This window comes from Lepisma saccharinum, chromosome 20 (assembly GCF_977018435.1).
Source record: "Lepisma saccharinum chromosome 20, izLepSacc3.1, whole genome shotgun sequence".
NCBI classification, from domain to species: Eukaryota; Metazoa; Arthropoda; class Insecta; order Zygentoma; family Lepismatidae; genus Lepisma; species Lepisma saccharinum.
Window position 1 is genome coordinate 33,962,085 of NC_139248.1, and position 26,201 is coordinate 33,988,285.

The following is a 26,201-nucleotide window of genomic DNA, read 5'->3' on the forward strand; positions in this document are numbered from 1 at the left end:
GCGGACAACACAATAGTCGTATACAAAAAGGCAGAACTACTCGACCTTCTACTGAACAAGGTACATAGCATACACCCAAGGTTCAACTTCACCGTAGAACAAGAAAAACATGGTAAAATCAACTTCCTGGACATCACCATCTGCTGTGCACTTAACAAATTCACAACCAATGTCTACAGAAAACCGGATGGAGGCAACCAGTACATACATTCTCTCTCTAGTCATCCCAAGCAAAAAGCTAATGCGTGGCTGAACTTTTATCGAAGAGCCTTCTGCTACTGTTGCAGAATAGAGGATCTAGGAGAGGAGATAGCCACCCACCATCACTGAAATAGCCCTGAAACATGGCTACACAGAAGCACAACTTTCCACTTGTTGCAGTAAAGCTGAAATACAGGTCAGACACCCTAACCAACCACCATCAACCCATCCGCAAGCAACTCAGCCACAATAAACCTACAGCGGCCAATATAAATGGTTTGCCTTCCCCTCCCATCTCACCACTTCCAACCGCATATCCAAAGCCCTTCTCCCATATGGCATCAAAGTAGCACACAAACCCAATTCCAAAACAGCTGATAAACTGAACAAACACAAACGGTACTTCCTCTCCACCCTTGATAACCCATGTGTATACGATGCAGAATTGCGAATGCAAGGCACATTACATCGGCAGGTCCATCAGATCTGTCAATGAAAGAATCCAACAGCACCTAACAGATGCAAAAAAAGCCCAACCCACTACTGGTCTTGCTAAACATATCAAATACAATAGCCATAAAATTCAAAAGGTTCTAGTCAAACACACTGCCCACACGCTCGTAGACACGAAAATCAATGAAACACATGCCATAATGCATTTCCCGCACGAGCTAAACATCGATAGCGGACAAGCACACCACACTTGGATTCCCCTACTACAACAGTGATTGCCCAGAAATAGCAGACGACACGGACCCAAATGCACAGTTAACAACAGCGCACCTTGAGGCAGCCGAAGAAATACAAACATAAGACACACGCCAAGCAACAGTACAGCAAGTTTCAACGAGGATGCTGCCAGTGGCCACGGAAATTGATAGAACAAAGAAAAAAAAAAACCAGTTTCGCGGATAAAGTGAGTATTAATTTCTCCGTATTTATATACTACCGTGTCTCTCTTTTCCCAATTATGAATTAACAGCTTATTGTAAAACCATATAGTTTAACATCATTTCTTGATAAACTGAAACATGCAATATTAAAATTTAAAAAAATAATACTTACCATATCCCTTATAATCTTTTCTGCAAGCAATCTGTAAAAAAAATTAATAAAAGAATGCAAGAATTCTTAAAAGCACAAAGAAAATTACTTACAAGTATGATACACCAAAAAAAGAAATGAACTGGAATGCATGCAATCATAAAGTAAATTTTAATATTCTATTTTTTTTTACAGAAAGTAAAAATTCACCAAATGTTAAAAATGCATTCTATTTTCACTTGTGTTGTGTTTGACAAAGCAACACATACAAGGATATCTATTCACAGACAAAAGAACAGAACAGGTACAGTAGTTGAACAGAGTGACATGCCCGCAAGGAAAAATGGGCTACTAGGGGTAAAGTCCCCATTAATTCAGAAGTTAAAAAGATGCGTACATGGGAAGCATAAAAAAGCAGTTACTGCCACTTCTAAAAAACAAAAAATCCACTGTTGGATGATGAAATAAATGTCAATTTTACTTACTGACAATCTCTTGAGTATGTGAAGCCCACAAAAGGCAAGTGGTTTCCAGCAAATGCTTTTGGCGTGGGAAAATTCTCTTCGGGACTGTCATCTTTCTCCACATCATCAAAATTACTTGTATCATCGTCACCACTTAGTTCAGGTACCACAGGAGGAACACCTTGAATTAACATATCACATATCAGTAAATCATAGCAGAATAATAATAATAAAAAAAAATTGAATACACAATACTAGGCCGGACAATACCAGATCAGCTTGATTTTATATACTGATACTGGCCAATACTTTTTGGGCTTTCGTGGGGGACACGAAAATGTCATCCAACACATTCACAGATGGCGACTAATCATCCTGAAGTTAAGCAAAATTAGAATTTTTCATTTATTTTGCGCCAATATTATGTGAAAAACTGTGTTGTTATTATGTAACAGGTATTTTAACATTCTGGAATTGTAATTATTGAACATCTTGAAACCAATCTCTGGTAAAGCAACGCTTATAATTGGAAATACTCAGCTATGTAATCAATATTTTGAACTACTTTTAATTATTACAATTTTCAAACATTGGTGGGAATCATGTGTATTGGCATTGATAAATAAAGTGCTCCCCTGTGCTTTGCACCATGCCATTAAGGCCTATAGGGGTATAGCAGGTGTGGGGTTAGGGCCCCACACTTTCTTGATCTCTGCAGAGCTGGGGGTGATGTGATCAGCACCACACCACTGGCTGCCTTTATCCCCCCCCCCCCAGAGTTTCCTCCAGGTACTTACTTTATACGATGCTGGGTAGGTGTCGGAGCCGCTTGAACAGGTTGAAAAAGTTCCGGTTCTTCCCTGCCAGGGATCGAAACTGTGTCTCTTGCATGGTAGTCAGATGCCCTAACAACTGAGCTACCACGACTTCTATATGAATATCTATATATATATATATGACTTTTATGGATATCGGTTCAAAGTGTTCTTGGCTCAGCCAGCCTATGCAACACACAAACTGGTTAATTCTGATGCAGGTTTAAAAGGAACTCTACAGACAAACATAATGCTACCCACACAATAAATAAATAATAATAATATGCCGTGGCTCAACAGCCCTGTAAAGCCCTTGGCCTATCTGCCAACTGCCAGTCTCCCTCCCACAATCCTACCTAGAAGTGCGAAGTTCTTCAACCGGTAACCCCCAGCTGTTATTCAAGATTTTTATGACCGGGTTATGCTACTCACTCGTAACTCCCCAATTTCCTCACAATGGTGGATTGCCACCAATCCTATACACAGGCCAACAACCCAGAGACTGAACCCAGGCAGACTTGAACCCATGCCGTCAAGCAGTTGGATTCAAAAGCACAGCACCTTAGATCGCACAGCCACGGAGAAGCACCCCCCCACACACATAATTATGCATGCATTTTAAATAAACATACACATTTGATTCATTGATTAATTTATTGTTTAAGTCCACTTTATGCACAGTAAGGCTAATCGGGACTGGACCTACAGTTTAAAGTGGGATCCGAACCACTTGTGCCTCCACCGGGTATTGAACCCGGGATCCCTTGATTACAAGGTGACGATGCTACCACTGCGCCATTGGGGAGGCCCGTACCCATTTGAGTAAAATGTGTCAGGTTACAATAGAAAATATTCCAAGCAAGGGGAAAATTTACTATGCTTCACAGTATTGAAGGCAACAAAGGCAGAAATGTTGATAATGAGAAAAATATATCTTCTCCACAGCTAGTGAAGTTTAACCTTGTTGAATTACACCTCCATACAGTAACATGTTTATTGACTACGTTAATTCTTCAATCATCACCACTTAGAGGAAGTCATATAACAAACTCCTACCTGTTCCTAATTTTAAGTTATTGCTAAAAATATTAGTACAAAAAACCTCGCATTAGCAAATTCACACAAACGGTTAAAGTTCCACATTAACTGCACAGACTAAGGACCTGTCCATCAAACATTCATTTTGGATCAATTGAAATGTAAGTTATGAAAATATTTGTTGGATATGCATATTACAATTGCCAATTCTAACCAATTTATATTACTGAAGTTCGACTACTCTTAATGTACTCTATATACTGATTTGATATGCTTTAAGATGCTACTTTTTAGAAGCACTTCTGCATACTAGAATGAGATTTTCCGGTAAGAACTCTCATAAATATAAAATTTATATATGCTCACAATTTGTGTTAAATTTGGCATTTTAAGTCCACTTTATGCACAGTAAGGCTAATCGGGACTGGACCTACAGTTTAATGGGATTCGAACCACTATGTGCCTCTGAAGGGTATCGAACCCAGGGTCCCTTGATTACAAGCCAATGACGCTATCACTGCACCATCGGGAAGGCTTAAATTTGGATTTGATTATTGATGTTGAGAGTAGTACATATATAATTTGTTCTACATTATACAATTCTGCAATAATTTTATGTATATTTTCTTCTATAAAATAAATATACTTACAGTCTCGAATTGTATCGAATGTCCACTGGTCATTATGAAAGAATGCATGGTTTTTAATTTCTTCTACTCCATTCCTTCCTAGTCTTCTTGTTCTACAAATAATTTACATAGCACTATTAGATTAAAATATCTAAAACTACATATACTTATTTCCACATATCAATAAAAAACACATTTCATTTTATGTGGTAAACATGGTTTGAGTGCAACTTGTTGAGAATTCCATACAAGCTCCAAAATCTCTCTGTTGGTCGAGCATCATGAAGACAAAGGAGTAGCTACAGTTCTGAATGTAATTAAAGAAATTTGGACTTCATTATCTTCCCCAATCTTGATGAGGCATGAGGCAACCACATGTTCCTTCAATGTTACCAATTCTTGTATCCATGTGGACAAGCTGCATGGCAGGTATTGGCACTTGAAGGGCTTGCTCAGTGGTTGTTACGTTCCTCCACAGTTATTTTCCCTCTGCTCCTGTAGGTGGGAACATGGAGACTTTAAGGGTCTAAACTGAAACCTTCTCAGGTGGGTTTGAAGGAGAAACTGACCACCAGGTAGAATTAGCAGTCTGAATACATCTGGGTAAAAAGCAGCATGAGATCTGGAATCCAGGTATTTATGGACTTTTGTGTGATCAAGTATGTAAGTGTTTTAGTTTATAAAAACTTATGTAGTACTTAAGTCTCCGGAACTTTGGTATCCAACAATACTGAGTTTGTACCTGGGGGACTTAGGCAGAGATTCCTAGGGTACTATACTGAATGCAATTCCAACTGGCAGCTGGGAAACAGCAAATCAGCAAGCAGTTGAATTTTCTTCGACTCAGGTTGGGCATTTTCGAGTCAAGGTACCGAACATTGTTCCGTGGATGAAACAAATTAGCGTTGGGACCACCACATGTTGCCAAACATACTGTACATTGAGAAAGAGTCTTCTCTGGCAACGGTCTTGTCAGTCAGCACCATAGATCAGCAGGGGTTAATGTTACAACTGCACACGCGGTTCTGAATGATGAAGTTTCCAGAAGGACCACCCAGAGGTCTGAATGCAAGCTGACACACAGACATATAAAGACAACTTGCACAAACAGAAGTATGCTTGGCAACGTTGCTTCAGGAGAGTGATCTATTTCCTTCAGCTTTTACTTCTCAACTGAGTTTGTTGACCCCCATCGGACCACACGCCCCCGAAAATAATTGGGGCACAGGACATGCCAGAAATAGCTATCAAGGTCAACCGCCAGTTGGAGCTGCTATCAGTATAGGAATCACCAATACTTTGTCTGCAAGCAGACAACACGAGAACACCCAGTACCGTCAGCTGATGGTGTTGAGATGACTCAACATTTTGTCTGGAGACAAGACAAACGCGAGGCGTGAATAAAAAATAAACTAACTTTAGTATTCATACTATGGGAATGAGAGACGTGGTAATAGATAATTAAGGTACTCACGTTTTCCACGAAGCTGTTTTACATTATTTTCTATTAATTTCAGTAGCCACTGCCATCATCCTCGTTGGAATTCGTTGTGTTGTTGCGGTGATTTAGGAAAAAACTACAGAAATGCACCAAGCAACAACACAACGAATTCCAACGAGGATGGTGGCAGTGACTGCCGAAATTAATAGAAAATAATGTAAAACAGCTTCGCGGAAAACGCGAGTACCTTAATTAACTTTAGTACCAAATTCTAGGCATATTTATACCCATGTTCTGCAGTCTCATACCCCTTTCTGGGATATTTTATGACATAATATTTTCTTTGGTTACTGAATTGCTTTATTGACGTTTGCATAAACTCTCCCTTTCAGATATCCACATAAAAAATAATCAGAGCCTGTGAACCGGGCAAGAGCAATGGTGCCATGGTTACATAAAGGGTGGATAAAAAATTCATAATTTTTATTAAATTACACTAAACATGCAATTTTTAAGAGGTGCTATTTTTTTGTGACAGACTGTATATGCTAACAGAACCAAATCTGACCTGTCTAACTTATTAATGTATTCATGGTGGTTGCGGTAAACGCGGTTTAAAATTACTTACGTGAAATTTAAAAGATTTCGTAATTCCGCGTTGCACAATTTAATGGTTCAATCCTATTAATTTCGAAGATCCACTGTCTTCATTCACAAAAGGGTACGGCGTTTGAAGCGGAGATGGTACCGCGTCAGTACATTGTACTGACGCGGTACCATCTCCGCTTCAAACGCCGTACCCTTTTGTGAATGAAGACAGTGGATCTTCGAAATTAATAGGATTGAACCATTAAATTGTGCAACGCGGAATTACGAAATCTTTTAAATTTCACGTAAGTAAGTTATTAATGTATGCATCTAATATCACAAATAAACATGTAAATAGGTTAAGCCGGTAAAGTTTTGTATTTTGCTATTACGAGGGAGTAAAATGAAAACCATAAAATAGTGCTAAACCTGTGAAACGACTTGCGATTATTCTGAAAGTTGGCAACAGTGATACTCATGACTTGGCCGCAGTGTAAAGATGGCGGCTCTACTTGCAACATGCACCAAAGAGGAACAGCAATCTGTTGTTTGTTTTTTGAATAGTGAAGGGATAAAACCTATTGAAATTTATCGAAGAATGATAGTGCAATATGATGATACCTGTGCCACTGCAGCAGGTGTACGAGTGGACTAGGAAGTTTGCAAATGGCGTTAATTTCTGCAGCAGGCGCTCTACAACAGGTAAGGTACACCGAGTAGTGACGCCAGAGACCCTTGCAGCAGTTGAAACCATGGTGAAGGAAAATCAGTGGATAACAGTTCATGAAATAGCCGCCTGTATTGATATCAGTCACGGATCAGCACACCATACTGTCCATGATGTTCTACAGTTCAACGAAGTGTCTGCAAGAAGGGTGCCACGCTAGCTGACTGCAGAGTTGAAACATAGGCATGTTGATGCATGCGAGGAACTGCTGCGGGGCTCTAAAGCCGAGGGTGGACATCCTGTGAAGAATTGTTACTGGAGATGAAACCTGTGTTCTGTGTTCACTACCACCAACCAAGTGCAGGTGTCTTGTTGCAACCACCCAAGATCAAAAATGTCAGTGTCTGCCACATCTGTTGTTTTCTCCACACCTTGCCCCTAGTGATTTTCACATGTTTGGTCCACTCAAAGAGGCATTTGGAAGCAGGTATTTCACGTTCAACGAAGAGGTGAAGCAGATGATGCACGAGTGGCTACAATCACAGTCTAAAGAATGTTTCTCTTGAGGTAACCACACACTTACAAAGTGCTTGAACATTTGTATTGAACATCAGGGGGACTGCGCTGAATTATGATGTAAGTCTTCTTTTCAATAAATTACAAGATAAATAATATTTAAGGTTTCATTTGACTCTTCCTCGCAGATGCATGCGAGAGTAGGTTAGGCAGGTCAGGTTTCGTGCCATTAGCACATATCTTCCCAAGCTGCTATAACTGTCACTGGCCGCTTGTTTTATATGTGCAAACAGAAAAAGCAACTGGAAAGATTATGAAAAAATTAATAGGTATTGGAAAATATAAATAAATACCTGTCAGTAAGAAAGCCACATATTAATGCTTTGGCATCCTGAGTTATGTCTACATCCCCTGGGAAGTGTAACGAATTCCGATGGTCCATGATTTTACTATATGTTCCTACAAGACTGTCTGCATAGAATGGCGTGTCTCCAATGAGCATTTCATACAGAAAAACACCAACTGACCACCAGTCACATTCACGTCCATACACTCCTTCACCACCTTGTGACTGGAGTACTTCCGGTGAAATGTAATCAGGTGTTCCAACTGCAGTATCCGAGTGTACTAATCCATCCTGTTAGAAGAAAACAATGTACATGTTATGAACACATACACAAAATAATTACATATAATGAAGAAAACAAATGCTTAACAAGCATGCCTTATGGTTCTCTGAATGTTAGTGACAATGATTCTACATTAACATGTTAATTGGACATTATCCACAGCAATGCCCCAAAACCCTGTAAGAAATCTCAGTGTGGAATTCAAGCAAATATGGTCCTCTCTTCTCAAAAGTTAGAAATAGTAGCTAGCATAAGTGGAGCAAAAATTAGTACAGAATTCTGGGGGGCACCATGGATAATTGGTTAGTGCATCAGATTTGTAGTAAAATAATGAGTCCGTCGAAGGTTAGATCCCCACCACTGGCAAAAAGAAAGTAGTTCCCCTTAAGACAAGAGGAGAAGAGGCACTCTTTCCAAACATAGTGTCAGATAAGTGAAGTTGCAATGGATAATCTACAACTAACATTGCATGCTAACTACTATGCGTTAGTTTGAAAACTACCATTTTAACTATGTTTGGGCTACAAATTTGTAGGTATCATAGGAAGAGCTGTTTTGTGTTATATTCTACCCTTTAAAACACTATGGTCTGCAAAAATTTAAATTATTTAATGAAATATAATTTGAGCCTTGAAGTCAAATTCGCTTCAAAATACAGAACTCCTGAATGGAATACATGATATGACAGCATGGAGGTTAGTTGGAAGAGGCTAAAATTTTGTCTTTTTTGCCATTTTTGGTCAACCGTTTAAGCATAGAAGTTTCTAATGCAACTAGCTCTGCACATCAGCAGATATATATATTTTGACCATTGCTTCTAGTTTTCTATTCTGTTTTGCTTTGTGTTCGTGTATTGAATTTCAATGCTGAAGTTATACAATTAGTGATGATGCAGAAGATAGATTGATTGATTTGATTTGACTGTGCATAAAGTCCACTTTATGCACAGTAAGGCTAATCGGGACTGGACCTACAGTGTAAAGTGGGATTCAAACCACTATGTGTCTCCAACGGGAATCAAACCTGGGCCTCCTTGATTACAAAGCTACAGCATACCATTGTGCCATAGGGGAGGATGATGGCAGAAGAATTTGTGCATGGGCAGGAAGGAAGGGGGGCAGCACTACCACCCTCCAAAAAGAAAAACTACATAAAATACACTTTCAACCAAATTACACATTTTCATGGCATTGTGGCCATACAAAATGTGACTTGTTGTAACCATCCATGTTTTGAGTTTTTGCTTTCTAAGTTCATTTGATGTACTGAAAGGCTACTTGAAACTGGACATACAGTTTAAAGTGGTATTCAGACCACTATGTGCTTCCATCAGGTATCAAACCCAGGGCTCCTTAATTGCAGGGAAACTGATGTTCCCACTAAGTTGTTGAGGAAGCATTCGATTAGTATGGACACTGATTTGAACTGCTATGAGTTCAGCCCTAGTACTAACCTTTGTGTAGCTATGAATTACATAGTGAAAATTGTATTTGAAATTCATAAATAAATGTATTTTACATTAGAGAGACAAATGAAAGCTCTCAAACCATGACTACTAATATGCACTAAATGATGATAGAAAAAAGTATATGAAAAAAAAAAAAACTTTCCAACCACTTCGAATTCTGGAAAAGAGGAATCCAAGTGTAGTAACACAACATGATAAAGTGTACTGAGAAATAAACACCACTACTAAAGGTATACGTTTTAAAAGTTATCATTTTATTTTTAACATGTACTTTACATGTACATGATATCTTTATTCGATTTGTTGTCAATATGTCAACAATTCAGCAACCCTTCATAATGACTAAATCAATAATTGTGAGTTCCATGGTAACAATGATCAGGAAATATTCTCCAACTTTTAAGATGTTTTCTCTCACACTAAATATTTGTGACTTCTCATTTGTAAGGAAATAATATGAGGAAAAATATCAAACTTCAAATGTGGATTTGACCAAAACCTTCCAATAGCTTCCACAGCATAATGAAATAGAATCATCAAAAGTAGGAGGAAGGAAGAATTCTACATGAATTCGTAAGTTTTCACTCTTCGCTATTAGTTCCTGCATTTTGCTATATAAAGTAGGAATCTCTATTTTCTCATGTTAATGTGGCCATAAAATCAGTGTAGGTATCAATTATTATATAATTTCTATTGGCACTGATGGAGTATCTATTAGAGCTAACCCAATCCAAATGCCAATCTATTGGCATCAGAAAGTATCAGTTTACATTTAATAACGGTTAGACAGATGCTCTTCAGGACTTCAGGAATCTCACATTGTCCAAAATAAATGCCATGCTACAATTTTCATTACTTTGGCAACAGCATTACAGGGAGAAATGGATTTTGTGATTAAATAATTAATTATGTGTAATTATGGATTATTAGAAACTAAACATTTTAAAACTGATAAATATTTAGAATCATTTTAGCAACTAGTATCTACACACAAATTTTCTATTAGTACATGACACTTAACACTTAATATAATCTTTGGTGGATGGTCGGGAAATCCCTTGTCCCAATGCCATGTGAAGGGAAACTTTCATAATTGTCTTGTCTCTTTACAAACATCGACATATGAAAAATATTTAAATTAATGAGTATTTAATAAAACTTCCATTAGCTGTCTGTACTTCTACCACTGAACATTCCAGAATGTAATGCACAGTATGTTTATGCAGGTCGTGTGAGGGTATGATACATAGATAATGGTGACTAATTGATTTTAATTTTTTGGACATGAAAATCAACCCACAGATGAGTATTCTGAATGTAAGTCAGGGCACCAGGCCTTGTTAGCCTGCGAGAGATTGACATTTGAGTAAATTTTCCTAAAAAGTTCACCTCATACTTTACGCTGGTGTAGACAAGTATGGAATGGGGAGGTTTAAAGTAATTTCAGACTGTTATTTTTAATGGATTTGAATGTGACAGTTCCCTTAGTTATATCACTAGATTAATTGAGTTGGTGTTTGAAGTCCACTTTATGCAAAATAAGGCTAATCGGGACTGGACATACAGTTTGAAGTGGGATCTGAACCACTATGTGCCTCCACCAGGTATCAAACTCACGACCCTTAGATTACAAGGTGACAATGTTAGTACTATGCCACTGAAGTCAAAATTTTCACACACACTGTTGATTCGAATAAGACATGTGTTTTTAGTACAAGGTCCATGCATTTAGAAATACAGTGTAATACACAGAAGCTTTATCATCTTATTAATAAGAAATAAATTATATTACAGAAAGGTGTAGAAATTAGGGCTTTATTCCAATCCAATCATGTAGGTTGAATTGTATTTTCTGCAAATATGCTGTATAAAGAAACAAATTATCAGAGTACTGAGGGAAGTGTACTAGTGTGAAGCATATACAAACGGATACATAGATATTGTTTCCAACCCTAAAGTATTGGAAATATCATGAAAAGGGTGGGGGAAAACTAAATTTTATTGGTTTTTAAAACCTTTACTTCTACTTAGTGGCCATATGTGTATTTTATTAGCATGACATTATAGCCTGACTATACTGAATGAAAGAAGGTATCATTTATGACTCTTAACAATCTTAGTTCCCAAAATATAATTTAGATTGACTTGTTGTTTTAAGTCCACTTTATGCACAGAAAGGCTATCAGAACTGGACCTACAGTTTAAAGTGGGATCCGAGCCACTGTGCCATCACCAGGCAAAATATAATTTAGAGTAGTGTATAAATTTCAGAATGAAAGAAAACAGCTTCGGTTTTACTACTGAATCAGTCTGGGTTGAGGGTTAAAATTCTTCAAACGTCCCTCTTAAAACTGCTTATCGCTTCAATTTAATACTATTTATAATGTATGCTGTACCATAATCCTAAATTTAATTTTACGTTCTTCTGGAATAATTTTGTCAAGTATCACAGAAATTAAATGCATATTTTGTCTTTTACCAGGAAAAGAGAAGCTGTTTTCATCTTATAGCTATAACCTGTTGAGAGAAAGGTCCAGTGTGCCTTTAAAATGTTTCATGTCCAATATATGTAAATAATATGGATCATCAGGTATGTCTAGGTTTAATTACTTTATCTGAAATTGCATTGCTGTCTGTCTATCCGTTCATGTGAGTGAGGGTGAATGAGTGAGAGAGAGTGAAAATTTTAAGTTTATGAAGACAATCTAGTGAATATCACAACTATTCTTGTACTTACAGAATCCATTCTCATGCATGTACCAAAATCAGCTAACTTCAAGTGTCCATATTTATCTAAAAGCATATTGTCTGGTTTCACATCCCTGAAATAAAATACCCCCATTAATCATTAAAAAGTTCACACATAAATAAGAAAAAAGTTGAAAATTAATGTTTCATTGCAAATGGAGATGGTTGTAAACATCTTGATATTTTCTTACTCAAACTTATGCTTAATGCTTACACACATCCAAATTTGGTTTTGAAAAACAAAAATGTGAGATATGCAATTCCAAAGAGTTGCAATTTTTCTACCATTTTTTGTCACCAAAAATGCAAAACTTATGCAAAATTCCTGGAGGACTGATTAAGTCTGTGGCAACATGTGGAATGAAAAACTAAACTGCTCTCAAAAGGGGTAAAATTTTATAATCCACACATTTTTAAACAGGTAATGATTATGAATGCTTAATATGATGAACATTCAATTGGGCCAATAAGTGGATGTCATTTTCCTGGGATTCAATATCTGATCATCGTCATCACATCCGATGGTAATCTGACAACAAACTTTCTTCAGAAGAACTGTGATATACCATCTACTCCATTGTGGGTATATTTTGGATACAATCCGACCAGATTCCGAGTTATCAGTCTTGTTTTGCCATCTTCCCCTGAAGAGTCTATCTAGTCAGTCATACTTTTTTTACCAGATGCCTTCTTCTTCTTTTATTCTCCCTTGTATGATTTCCACTATCTTCCGACGCTATCTTGGATCCTAACTTTTCTTCTATTGTAAGCTTCAAAACTGTTGTAACCAAAAGAATTATGTCCAAAACACGAAAGTAACTCAATTGCAAGCAGGAACATTGCAAAACATATCTCATGCCATGAATATAAAAAAAAATTACAACTTACAATGATATCCCGTATGTAGGATTGCTTATTACCTTTGCGTGACACTCATTTCTACGTGTTATAAACTGTGACTTAACTACATACATAAACAAATGGCAAGCTGTGCAGATAAAATCAAATGCGATGTTCCGGCTATGTAAACTAACTATTGCCAATTAGGATGACTTTAATACCATATATTATGGCTTTAAAAATAAAAAAAACCACGGTAAAAAGCATATTTACCAAAATACATTAATAAAAGTACATTGTACGGAAATAATTCCCTTGTATGAATAATGTATACTAGATTTGATTTAGTGAAATTTTACATGTTTTAAAATGTTACTAGACCTGAAGATCATTGCCAAACATAACAATTTTTTAAAATGAAATACAAAAACAAGATCTCCATATGGCCTAAAATGCAGTGATGGTCATAATACCTAAATTCAGTAGGCCAGTTATTGAATTGAACTGGATATGCTCTCAAATTGTTCTGGCAAAAAATAAATAAATTTCACTAAAATATTGATAATTTCCTTTAAAGTTTAGCCGCTCGTGGAAAAAGTACTGTTTGTACGTCCTGTAACATATAGGTGATGTAGTCAACCTAGTGTCAGTTGGTATTAGGTCTTATGTACTTGGTGAAAAGGAAATACAGTGGCATCCAATTACATGTTTTCAGATTATGCATTTTCCTACTTTATAGAATCTCCTTTCTGGTCCTAATGAAGCAAAAAAGTTATAGCTGGTATAGTCGCAAAAGAAAGTTTCTCATATTTTTATTTCCCAGAAAACATAGAGATGTTCAGTTGGCAATATGGGTGCTTGTACTGGCAATATGGGTGCTTGTACAGGCATCATTCCTCTTTTATTTTGTAACTCATGAACTTGACCATGAAAGTGGCACCAGCATAGTGCTGTTTTAAGGAAATGGATAGGAAAACAGTGTGTTCCGAGTAGACATGGTAAAAGAGAGGTTGTGTTGCAATTGTTGGTAAAGGATGAAGTGCCATTGTTTGCTATGAATGGGCACATGGGATGTCCATTAATGAAATTCATAACCAACTGGTGGAAATGTATGGTCCAGATGTAACATGGAAGCAAGTTCTGCAGCAATTGTGCCAACAGTTCTGAGATGGGCATGAAAGTGTGATGGATCAGGTTTGACCCAAGAAGTTATCAACAGTCACAGGATGATTGATTGATTGAGGTAAATTTGTTGGGTGCTTTGGCACATGTGACCATTTTGCACCCTTCAGTGTAGTCATGGGATGAGAACATCAGACGAGGTGATGAGCTCTTGACGTGACTGAACTCTGTATCAGCCTACGAAATCATCCCTGACATCCTGCACTACCGTGAAGTGTCATCACTAGGGCCCAGATTTTTAGGATTTTAGAGACATCATTTTAGGCTTTATAAAGAGATTATTTAGCCCTTTTTAGGATTTTTTCCCTACCTGTATTTTTATTGAAATCAATCGCAAATCTTTGCATTTACATGAGCATCAATACTCCAAATACATTTTCCTTCACATATTACATGGTTACTAAACTTAAAGCATACAAAAAAACAGTTTTTAGAAACTACAGAAAATAATAAAAACTTAAAGTTCCAGTTTCTAAAATACCAAGTTAAAGGTTAGCATACAAAACGAAATTGTCACTTTTTAAGATCAAGTGTTGCAATGAACAGGGTGGCGACAGACCTGGAAAACCTGGAAAACCGGGAAAAGTCAGGGAATTTGAGGTGTCAAAAATAGTCAGGGAAATGTCAGGGAATTTCGTCTTCATTGACTTTCTTTATTATTATTATTATTATTAAAAAAAAAAAAAAAAAATGGCTAATTTATCACAGTCATGTATGTGTATATATATATATATATATATGTGTATATGTATGTATGTGTGTATATATATATATATATATATATATATATATATATATATATATGTATATGTATATATATATATATATATATGTGTGTGTGTGTATGTATGTGCACATATGTATGTATATGTATGTATGTGTGTGTATGTGTGTATATATAATCTTGTGTAGTAGTAGTTGTGCATTTGTGTTTTATCTTGTGTAGTGGTTGTTATGTGTTTGTGTGTCTTGTGCAGTAGTTGTGCTGTGTAGTGTTTTTGGGTTTGTCTTGTGTAGTAGTTGTAGTGCCTAGTGTGTTTATGTTTATTTTGTGTAGTAGTTATGTTGTATAATGTGTTTCTGTTTGTCTTGTGTAGTATCGGTGGTGTGTATGTATGTGTCTTGTGTTGTAGTTGTGCTGTCTAGTATGTATGTGTAGTAGTTGTGCTGTCTAGTATGTTGGTTTTGTCTTGCGTAGTAGTTGTGCTGTCTAATTTGTTTGTGTTTGTCTTGTGTAGTAGTTGTGGTGTGTTTGTGTTTATATTTTGTTGTAGTTGTGATGTGTTTGTGTGTGTCTTGTGTAGTAGTTATGCTGTCTAATGTGTTTGTGTTCGTCTTGTGTAGTAGTTCCTCCATTCATATTGGGGGTTAGGCGTAGAGCTGACAACTCTGCACTGTAAAAACACATGTCAAGAAACAACAATATAAGGCCATGGATGTTCCCAAGGTAAAATATTCCGGAGGTAAAATAGTCCCCCGTTCGGATCTCCGGGTGGGGACTACTTTGGGAGGTCTCTGGACTAAGGATAAGATCTACGTTAGGAAGAAGGATATTAAATTAGGCACCTGGAATGTTCTGAGCCTTTACCGGCCTGGGGCATTTCAGTGTACAGTTAATGAGATAGTTAAGTATAAATTAGATGTAGTAGCTGTCCAGGAAGTTAGGTGGCCAGGAGAAGGGAATTGTAAAACTAAAAATTATACTTTTTTCTATGGTGGTACTGAAAATCATAATTTTGGAACAGGCTTTTTCATAAATAATAGAATTATATCGGCTCTTAAAACAGTAGAATTTATTAATGATAGGATATCATATGCAGTTTTACAGGGTAGGTGGTGTAAAATTATTTTAATAAACATACATGCACCAACGGAAGATAAAGATGATAATACTAAAGATGATTTTTATGCAGAGTTAGAACAGGTCTTTGATAAATTTTCTCAGTATGATATGAAAATTCTGTTAGGTGACTGTAATGCACAAATTGGCAAAGAAGAGACATTTAAACCCACGATTGGTAAAGAAAGTCTTCATGAATTAAGTAATGATAATGGTATAAGATTGATTACTTTTGCAACCTCAAAGAATTGAATTGTGAAAAGTACCACTTTTAAACATAAAGATATCCATAAATATACCTGGTCTTCTCCAGATGGTAAAACTCACAATCAGATAGATCATATTCTCATTGATAAGAGAAGGCATACTAGTATAATTGACGTTCGTACACATAGAGGTGCTGACTGTGCTAGTGACCATTATTTAGTAATTGCTAAATTAAGAGAAAGACTCTCAGTGATAAATCATAAGCAACAAAATCTAAAAGTTCTAAAATTTGATACAGGAAAGTTTACTGATGAAAGAATTAAGAAAGATTACCAAATTAAACTGTCAAATAGATTTGATGTTTTGCAGGATTTAAATGATGATGAAAATATAAATGAAACAGACGTAAATAAGAATTGGGAGCACATACGTAATGCAATAGAATCAGCAGCTAAAGAAAGTATAGGATACCATAAACCGAGAAAAAGTAAGCCATGGTTTGATAATGAATGTCATAATCTAATAGAAATAAGAAATCAGGCTAGACTTAGGTGGTTAAATAACTCTGATGATACAAATCTAAACAATTATAATAGAATAAAGCGAGAAGTTAACCGCACGTTTAGAAGTAAAAAAAGAGATTACTTGAAAACCAAAATTAACGAAATTGAAACAAACAGCAAAAATAAAAATATCAGAGATTTATATAAAGGTGTAAATGAATTTAGAAAGGGGTGGCAACCTAAAGTAAACTTGATAAAAGATAAAGACGGTGATTTTCTAGCTGACCCAAGTGATATTCTAAATAGATGGAAGAACTACTTTAATGACCTTTTAAATGTCCATGTAGGAGATAAATCAGAAGTGAATGAAGTACACACAGCAGAACCTTTAGTTCCAGAACCCAACTTGACTGAAGTTAAAGATGCTATTAAAAGGCTAAAGAATAACAAAGCACCTGGCATTGATTTAATACCAGCTGAGTTAATTAAATATGGTGGAAATTCATTAATGTATCAAATTCATAAATTAATCTGTTTAATATGGAATAAAGAAGAAATCCCTCAACAGTGGAAAGAATCCATAATTGTTCCTGTGTTTAAAAAAGGTGATAAAATGAACTGCAATAATTACCGTGGAATTTCTCTACTCTCAACAACATATAAAATATTATCTAACATTCTTTTAACAAGACTAACCCCATATGCTAATGAAATTATAGGTGATTATCAATGTGGATTTAAACGTAACAGATCAACTACAGATCAAATTTTTCACATCAGACAGACACTTGAAAAAAAGTGGGAATATAATCAAAATGTCCATCAGCTATTCATTGATTTCAAAAAAGCATATGATTCAGTCAAAAGAGATAAACTATATAATATATTAGTTGAGTTTGGAATACCTAAGAAGCTTGTTAGTATGTTAAAAGTATGCACCAGTGAAACAGAAAGTAAAATTCGTGTGGGTATTAATATGTCTGACAAATTTACAATTCATGATGGGTTAAAACAAGGAGATGCATTATCTCCATTGCTCTTTAATTTTGCCTTAGAATATGCTGTTAGGAAGGTAAAAGAAACTAAAGAAGGACTAAAATTAAATGGTGTGACTCAGTTGTTAGCATATGCAGATGATGTAGACTTACTGGGGGATGATGTGAATACAATTAAGAATAATGCTAAAATATTTTTCAAAACTGCTAAAGAGATAGGTTTGGAAGTTAACAAAGAGAAAACTAAATATATGCTTACAGGCCGAAACCAAGTGTTAGGTAATAATCAAAATCTAATTATTGATAACAACTCGTTTGAACCAGTTTCCAAATTCAAATACTTAGGAGTAATATTAACAAATGAAAATTATATTAAAGAGGAAATAAAAAGTAGGCTTAATTCAGGAAATGCATGTTACTTCTCTCTTCATAAACTTTTGTCTTCTCGTTTAATATCTAAGAAACTGAAAGTTAAAATATACAAAACAGTAATTTTGCCTGTAGTATTATATGGGTGTGAAACTTGGTCCCTTACATTGAAAGAGGAACATAAATTGAGAGTATTTGAAAATAAGATCCTTAGGAAAATATTTGGACCTAAAAGGGATGAGGAGACAGGTGAGTGGAGAAGGTTACATAATTTAGAACTACATAATTTGTATTCATGTCCAGATATTATTAGAATAATTAAATCAAGAAGACTTAGGTGGGCAGGCCATGTGGCACGAATGGGAGAGGAACGAGGAGTTTACAGGATTCTTGTTGGGAAACCTGATGGTAAGAGACCTGTAGGAAGGCCAAGACGAAGATGGAGGGACAACGTTGAGATGGACCTAAGGGAAATCGGTAGGGATGGAAAAGAGTATATAGAACTTGCTCAAAATAGGGAAACATGGAAGGCCTGTGTTGCTGCAGCCATGAACCTTCGGGTTTAAGAAGGCTAGAGAGTTAGTTAGTTAGTTCAATAAGTGTAAAATTTTGAGATCAAATTTCTGACTTTATTCACTACAATAACAAAATACCACATGCTACACCAAATTTGAACCTCTCTTTCTATGCTTAAATTTTGAATTTTTATTTACCACAAATATGACTACTTTCAAATCTTTGCAGATTCATTGAATATCCATAGAGACAAACTTTTACATTAGTGTTCAATACATAAAATCTCTCTATGCATTAATAAGATAAACTAATGAGAACGGTGGAAACCTGAAATAAATATAAGATGATAGGGAATATGCGAATTTTAGACAAATTCTTGTGAATTTTAACCATGTCAGTCTCCTCTATACATAATTATTAATGTTAATATTTATAATGCACCACTTACCTATGTACAAAACCCATCGAATGGATTGCATCTAAAGCTAAAACTACTTCTGCACAATAAAATTTGGCCCACTTTTCTGGCACATCATAGTTGGACATTAGATTTACGAGGTCTCCCCCTAGAATAATAATTAAAAACAATATATATGTATTTTATCTTTTCAGAATATAGGAGCAGCAATACATAAATCACCAACACAAAAAAGGCAAGTCAAATGTAATTTGCATTATTCTCGCACACACAGATTTTTCTAGTTCATTTTTATATTAAGTTTAAAATGTTAAGAAACATATGAGATTTTCAACCTGATTTGATTCTGAGTCCACATTAATGTTGAGTGGACTCATTAGTTGCATATTCTCCTGTGGCACATATAGGTTCCTGGTCATCTGAAATCCATAAAAACCTGGTTCTTTTGATCCAATTTAACATTTGAATCATTTTGATATGTTTAAGAGGTTTTTGGAACCCTGATTTTATGTTCCCCAGTTTTATATTTTCTCACATTATACATTCAATGTTTATGGTACCAACAGAGCAAAATGATATAAAATTCTCCCACATTTTACATTTCCCATCATTGTAAGTTCTATCAACTGGAAAATGTAAAATCGATGTTCCACTGCACACTTTTAAAAATATATATCTTTTCTTGAAACACATTTTTAGTGCAGAAATATTGACATTCTTGCTAATCTGTATAAATATAAAATAATAACACACTGACTTAATTGAAAACTTTATTTTCAATTTCAGGTATTTTGGAGAGAGAGGGGAAAATGCCTTCACCCCCTGTCCTTGGGTGAGAAAATTGTAGCTGAAACACACAGGACTTCTGGCTTGTTATGCATGTAACATATCTTCAGTCTTCCCTGCACCATATTATTGTTGTATTTTTTAACTGCAGCAACATGAATAGCAAAAAAACGGATGTGTTTGCAGACTTTTAACTTCATCACAAAATGTAAAAGTTAATAACCAACAAACAATTCTTCACCTTCATTTTTGTAAGGAAGAGTAAGGCAAAACAGAAATGGGTCAGTTCCATTCTTAGATTGTTTGAGATTGTTAAGTGGAGTTTATGCACAGAAAGGTTAATCAGGACTCGACCTGCAGTTTAAAGTGGGATCCGAACCATTATGTGCCTCCACTGGCTATTGAACCTGGGACCCCCTGATTACAAGGTAATGATGTTACCAATATGCACTCTTAAGATTGTGGTAAAACCCTAGAGAAAGCACAATTTAGTAAATGTTAGAATCCTGTAACTACCAGTTTGGCAACAGTTTGTGCCACAAAATTAAGGGGAAAAGGAAGGATAAGTTGCAGTCAAGAGGTACAGCTTCCTGGCAATTTTATGGTATGGGCACAGCTAGGAAAAATATATAGAGGGGAATGGATGAGGTCACCGCAAATGTAAAATCAAGGTTAATGCTTTATTATTTAACATGGCTTATTGATGCATTTTGCAAAATTTTTAGTTCATCATATTTTGGAGTTCTTTAGGTCATACAGATTCTAGCCCTAATTATTGACTGAATTATGGACTGTTTAAAAACCAAAGTTTAGCTTTGTAGGTAAGGTAAAATTCCCCGACAGGTACTCATTTATTTGAGGCTGGGTGAACCCCAGAGTTACTTTATGCAGGGACAAGGCTGGAAGAATTTCGACCTTAGATTACCCATCTCGACTAGACCACCCTTGTACTGCTAACACATTTTCAAATATCCATGGCATGAATGGATGAACATTACTATGGGAGGATAATTTATTTTAACTTACTAATTAGTACACTGTACAAACAATTTATGTTCAACTTATAAGCAATATATTATTATTATTATTATGCAACAAGAAATATATTTGTGTTCTTTACCTGGCATGTAATCCATGACCATGTAGAGGTATTTGGCATCTTGAAAGGCAAAGTGCAGTTGAACAATCCAGTCTGAATTCGCATGAGCCATGATATCTCTCTCTTCCCAGAAGAAGGCAGAATCTGACCGTTTGATCTGCACAACATTTTAAAAAAATGTAGTCAAACACACATAAAAGAGAAGTAAAAAAGCTTAAAACATAAGCAGTTTAATGTAATGTATATAAAGTATGTATCGTGTAGGCGTGTACTTTTTTATATTATTATGCATTAGGAATGGACATTAGTAAAAAGTTACCAATACTGAATTCTATCGCTCCAATAAAACAATGCAAATGTTGACAGAAATACTTACCATCTCAAACTTACTCAGAAGCTTCATAGCGTATACCCTTTGTGTTGACTTATGCCTCACCTGCAAACAGAAAGAAGAAAATTTACATTTTTAGTTAAAATGCATGCAATGTGGAAATTTCACATTTAATTTTTCTTATTTTTATATTGCTTAACTAGCACCGAAGTTAATACATACTTCTGGAATATGAGAAAACTTCGTAATTTATTCCAAATATAACATTTATTATTACTGGACAAAATTCTATGTTATACTGTGTCAATCTGAACATATTTAAATTATATTTTTGAAATCTCTCTAATGAAAATAAATACCGAAATATTTACTGCAATATTTCTAGGTATTCACTTAACCCATTACATCGTATGTATACGAGGGCAATTACATCATTAATGTTTTTGTAAATAAATTCATTTTCACTCAATAATGGAAAACTTAGGCTGCTTAAGAGAGCTTTCAGACCAAGGAAACAAGCCACCCACGTCACTTGGAAACAAACTTGCAGCTATAAATGCAACCTTTCGTATCAAAGCAGCATGGCAAGTTGCTTGTACCTCGCCACAAATTCATGGTGAATGGTTCTTTAGAGAAGCTTGTGTTGCTTGTCACTTCAGTGTAAAAACTCAAGTGTTGCCTGTCACTTGCTACGAGGGTCACTATTTATATTTTGAGCCTTGGCAACACTGATTGAAGTTAGGTACGATTTGACATTTGCACGGAATCGTCTGGCATTATTGACCATAACGTACTTCAAATGTTTTGTCAATAGCTTCATTTGTGTTGTTTATGTTGCCTTGGAAATTGCGCGACAACAATAAAATGGAATTAACTCGTGAACATTTTCGTGCGATGATTTTTTATGATTTTCGACGTGGATTATCAAGACAAGAGTGCATCGATCAACTTACTTCCACATTTGGCGATGAAGCCCCATCCTTTGCCACTGTGAAACGCTAGTATAACAAATTTAATTGTGGCTGCCATTTGCTCACTGACGAGATTCGCGAAGGTCGTCCAAAATCAGTTGTTGTTCAAGAAAACATTGATGCTGTGCAAACCTAATACTGCAAGATCGTCATGTGACATACTGTGAGATTGAGGCAACCATAGGCATTAGTTCCACCAGCATATATAAAATATTACATGATCATTTAGCTGTGAGAAAGGTATGTTCTCGTTGGATCCCACACAATTTGACAAAAACTCAAAAAGATGCTCGCGTCAATTGGTGCAAACAAATGCTCAATAAATACAACCGTGGTGCTTCAAAAGACGTAGACGTATATAAGATTGTAACAGGTGACGAATCATGGATATATGCATATGAGCCGGAACGTAAACAGCAGTCGACTGTATGGGTGTTTCAAGATGAACCCAATCCAACAAAAGTTGTTCATGCTCAAAGCACATCGAAACAAATGGTTGCCTGTTTTTTCGATTAAAACTGGTCATGTGGCAACTGTGCCTTTAGAGGAACGTAGAACGGTCAACTCTGAATGGTACACAACAATTTGTTTGCCAGAGGTCTTCGGCCAAATACGGAAAACAAACAAACGCCGTCGGATCATTCTTCATCAAGACAATGCCAGCTGTCACACATCTCGTCTAACAACCGACTTTATGAACAGTCAAAAAATCGAATTGATGGATGGGTCATCCGCCGTACAGTCCTGATTTGGCACCCAATGACTTCTTCTTGTTCCCGAATGTCAAGAATAAATTGCGTGGACAACGATTTTCGTCGGCGGAAGATGCCGTTGATGCGTTCAAAAACCATATTATGGAGGTGTCTCAAGAAGATTGGAAAAACTGCTTTGACAAATGGTTCGAACGAATGCAAAAGTGTATTGACCATAAAGGAGAATAGCTCGAAAACAATAAAGCAGTTTTCAATGCCAAATTCCCGTTTTTTCATTGTTAGGCTCAAAATATAAATAGTGACCCTCGTACTTCAGTTCGAAAGCTGCTTTATACACCCTTTCAACATTAGATGCGTTATTTCAATACCTTAAAGAGACTTTAGCCATAAATATCTCTAGAATTAGTATACAGACAATCTTCTAATTTGTCTGAGTGCCTAGAAAGTACTTCTCTTACAATTCATGGTTTAAAATATTCAACTATTGTTTTAACTTCACAGGAAAGAATTAATTCATAATTAGGGAGAAGAGAGACACGGTAGTAGATAAATACGGAGAAACTAGTACTCACTTTATCTGCGAAACTGTTTTTCTCTTCTTTGTTCTATTAATTTCAGTGGCCACTAGCACCATCCTAGTTGGAACTTGTTGTACTATTACTTGGCGTGCTTCTATTGTTCATAGTTCTCCGGCAGCCGTTAGGTGTGCTGTTGTTAACTGTACGTCTGCGTCCATGTCATCTGCTATTTCCCAGCACTAACTGTTGTAGTAGGGAAATCCATGTGTGGTGTGCCTGTCCACTATTGATGTTTAGCTTATGTGGGAAGTGCATTATGGCATGCGTTTCGTTGATTTTGGTGTCGACGAGTGTGTGGGCGGTGTGCTTGACTTGTACCTTTGGTATTTTATGGTTATTGTATTTGATGTGTTTAGCAAGACCAGTAGTGGGTTGGGCTATTTTTTTTGCATCTGTTAGGTCTTGTTGGATTCTTTTATTGACAGATCTGATGGACCTGCCGATATAATGTGCCTTGCATTTGCACTCTGCATCATGTACACCTGGGTTATCAAGGGGGCAGAGGAAGTACTGTTTGAGTTTGTTTAGTTTATCAGCTATTTTGGCATTGGGTTTGTGCACCACTTTGATGTCATAGGGAAGAAGGGCTTTGGATATACGGTTGGATGTGGTGGGATGGTAGAGGAAGGCAAATCACTTATACAGAGTTTTCATAAATGACTGTCGGGGTTACAAACAAGCACTGTATTTTACGTAATAAAAATAGGTACATGCAAGTTTTTGCAAAATGTGAGAAAACTCACAAAGCTATTATGACAAAGTCACAAATGTTCCACTCGCCTCCCAATATCCTACAGATATCTAAGCGATAGTCCTCCTGCCACACTCAGCATAGAATATCACATGTAACACTGTTGATGGAATTCGTTATGCATGTTTTCAGTTCCTCAATGGTAGTGGGTAATGGAGGATAGTAAATGGTATCTTTACGTATCCCAGAGAAAAAAATTGCAAGGAGAAAGGTCAGGAGAACGAGGCGGCCATGACAAAAGGTTTTCATCCTCATCACTCCTGCACCCAATCCAATGTTGTGGTAATTTTCTGTTGAGCAATGATCGCACTTCACAGTGGAAGCAAGGTGGGGCTCCATTTCAATTGCATGATGAAGGTGTAAGAATCTTATTCCTCTTGAGAAAATAGCCACTCATTCAACATATCCAGGAATGTCAATCCCGTAACCGTTTTCTCCATGAAGAAGAATGGACGGTACACCTTTTCTCGTGACACAGCACAAAAAAACATTCACTTTAGGCGAGTCCCGAACCAACTCAAAAAACTAATGAGGATTTTCTGTTCCCCCATATGCACACATTGTGTGTTTACTTTTCCACTCAGGTGGAATGTCGCCTCGTCAGTGGAAACGAAATTCTCGATGAAATTGTCATCGTCCGCCATGAGATTTTGCATATCGCTGGCGAACGTTTCCCATGCACGACGGTCGTTACTTGTTAGCTTTTGATGCAGACTTAGGCGGTATGGTTTCATGTTTAGCTATTTTCGTAGAACACTCCATAATGTTGTCTTCGGAATGTTTAGTTCCTTGGATCCAGCAGGAATCTATTTCTTCGGGCTCCATAGATAGGTTTCACGAACTTGCTCCACATCATGTTCCGACCCTCGAACACTGCTTTTGCCTTTGCAAATGCAACCTTTGTCTTTGAATTGTGCATACCATACCACCTTCTCACTAATATTCACCAATTTGGAAAACTGGCGCCTAGCGGCAGAATCGGGAAACAGAGGTCTATGAAACAAATAAGGAACAAAACTTGTAGAGTTTCTCAACAATATCGTGCATCTGTGTTCACCATGTCATTCACCCAGATCGATTACAACAATGAGGAAACCCCGACAATCATTTACGAAAAGCCGGTATTTGCTGTTAGAGGTTGGTTGTGGCTGAATAAGGTGCCTGACCTGTATTTCTGCTTTACTGCACCAAGTGGAGAGTTGTACTTCTGTGTAGCCGTTTCAGGGCTATCTCTTCTCATAGATCTTCTTCTCTGCAACAGTAGGTGAAGGCTCTTCAATAAAAGTTCAGCCACACATTATCTTTTTGTTTGGAGAGGGGGGGGGGGGGGCTGGAAAGAGTGTGCATGTACTGGTTGCCTACATCCGGTTTTCTGTAGACAGTGGTTATGAATTTGTTGTGTGTGCACATGTCCAGAAAGTTGATCTTGCCATGTTTCTCTTGTTCTACGGTGAAGTTGAGCCTGGGGTGGATACTACTTAGTTTTCTCCCTAGAAGGTTGAGCTCTTCTGCCTTTTTGAATATGACTATTGTGTCATCTGGGTATCATTCATATCAGATGTATTGCAGTTCTGGAGTGTGGTATCTCTTTTTCAGCCAGGTGCATGACTATGTTGGCTAAAGGAGCTGATAACGGATTGCCGATGGCAGGGCCCTCGGACTATTTGTAGAAGTTAGCCTCAAACTGAAAATAGTTGTGTTTTAAACAAACTTCCAGCAGCCTGGTTGTTTCATGTACTTCTAGTGCAGGGATTCTGTTTATAGTTAACCATCTTTCAACTGAACGCAGAGCTAAGTCTATGGGAATTGAATTGTACATGTCCACTATGTCAATGCCACTGAAATTAATAGAAC

General features: G+C 36.5%; 1 protein-coding gene across 4 annotated transcripts in view; it reads right to left on the bottom strand.

Annotated features, from left to right (window-relative positions):
• Positions 1–26,201, bottom strand: part of Rok (Rho associated coiled-coil containing protein kinase) — a 120,057-nt gene that overhangs the window by 64,444 nt on the left and 29,412 nt on the right. For all 4 annotated transcript variants that reach the window (XM_083142336.1, XM_083142334.1, XM_083142335.1 and 1 more), the window contains exons 6-13: positions 21,380–21,439; positions 21,025–21,160; positions 19,149–19,266; positions 12,238–12,322; positions 7,757–8,040; positions 4,213–4,304; positions 1,731–1,890; positions 1,267–1,297 (exon numbers count right to left, since the gene is read on the bottom strand). In XM_083142336.1, the coding sequence (XP_082998462.1) occupies positions 1,267–1,297; positions 1,731–1,890; positions 4,213–4,304; positions 7,757–8,040; positions 12,238–12,322; positions 19,149–19,266; positions 21,025–21,160; positions 21,380–21,439 (966 nt within the window). The remainder of the gene's footprint in view (positions 1–1,266; positions 1,298–1,730; positions 1,891–4,212; positions 4,305–7,756; positions 8,041–12,237; positions 12,323–19,148; positions 19,267–21,024; positions 21,161–21,379; positions 21,440–26,201) is intronic.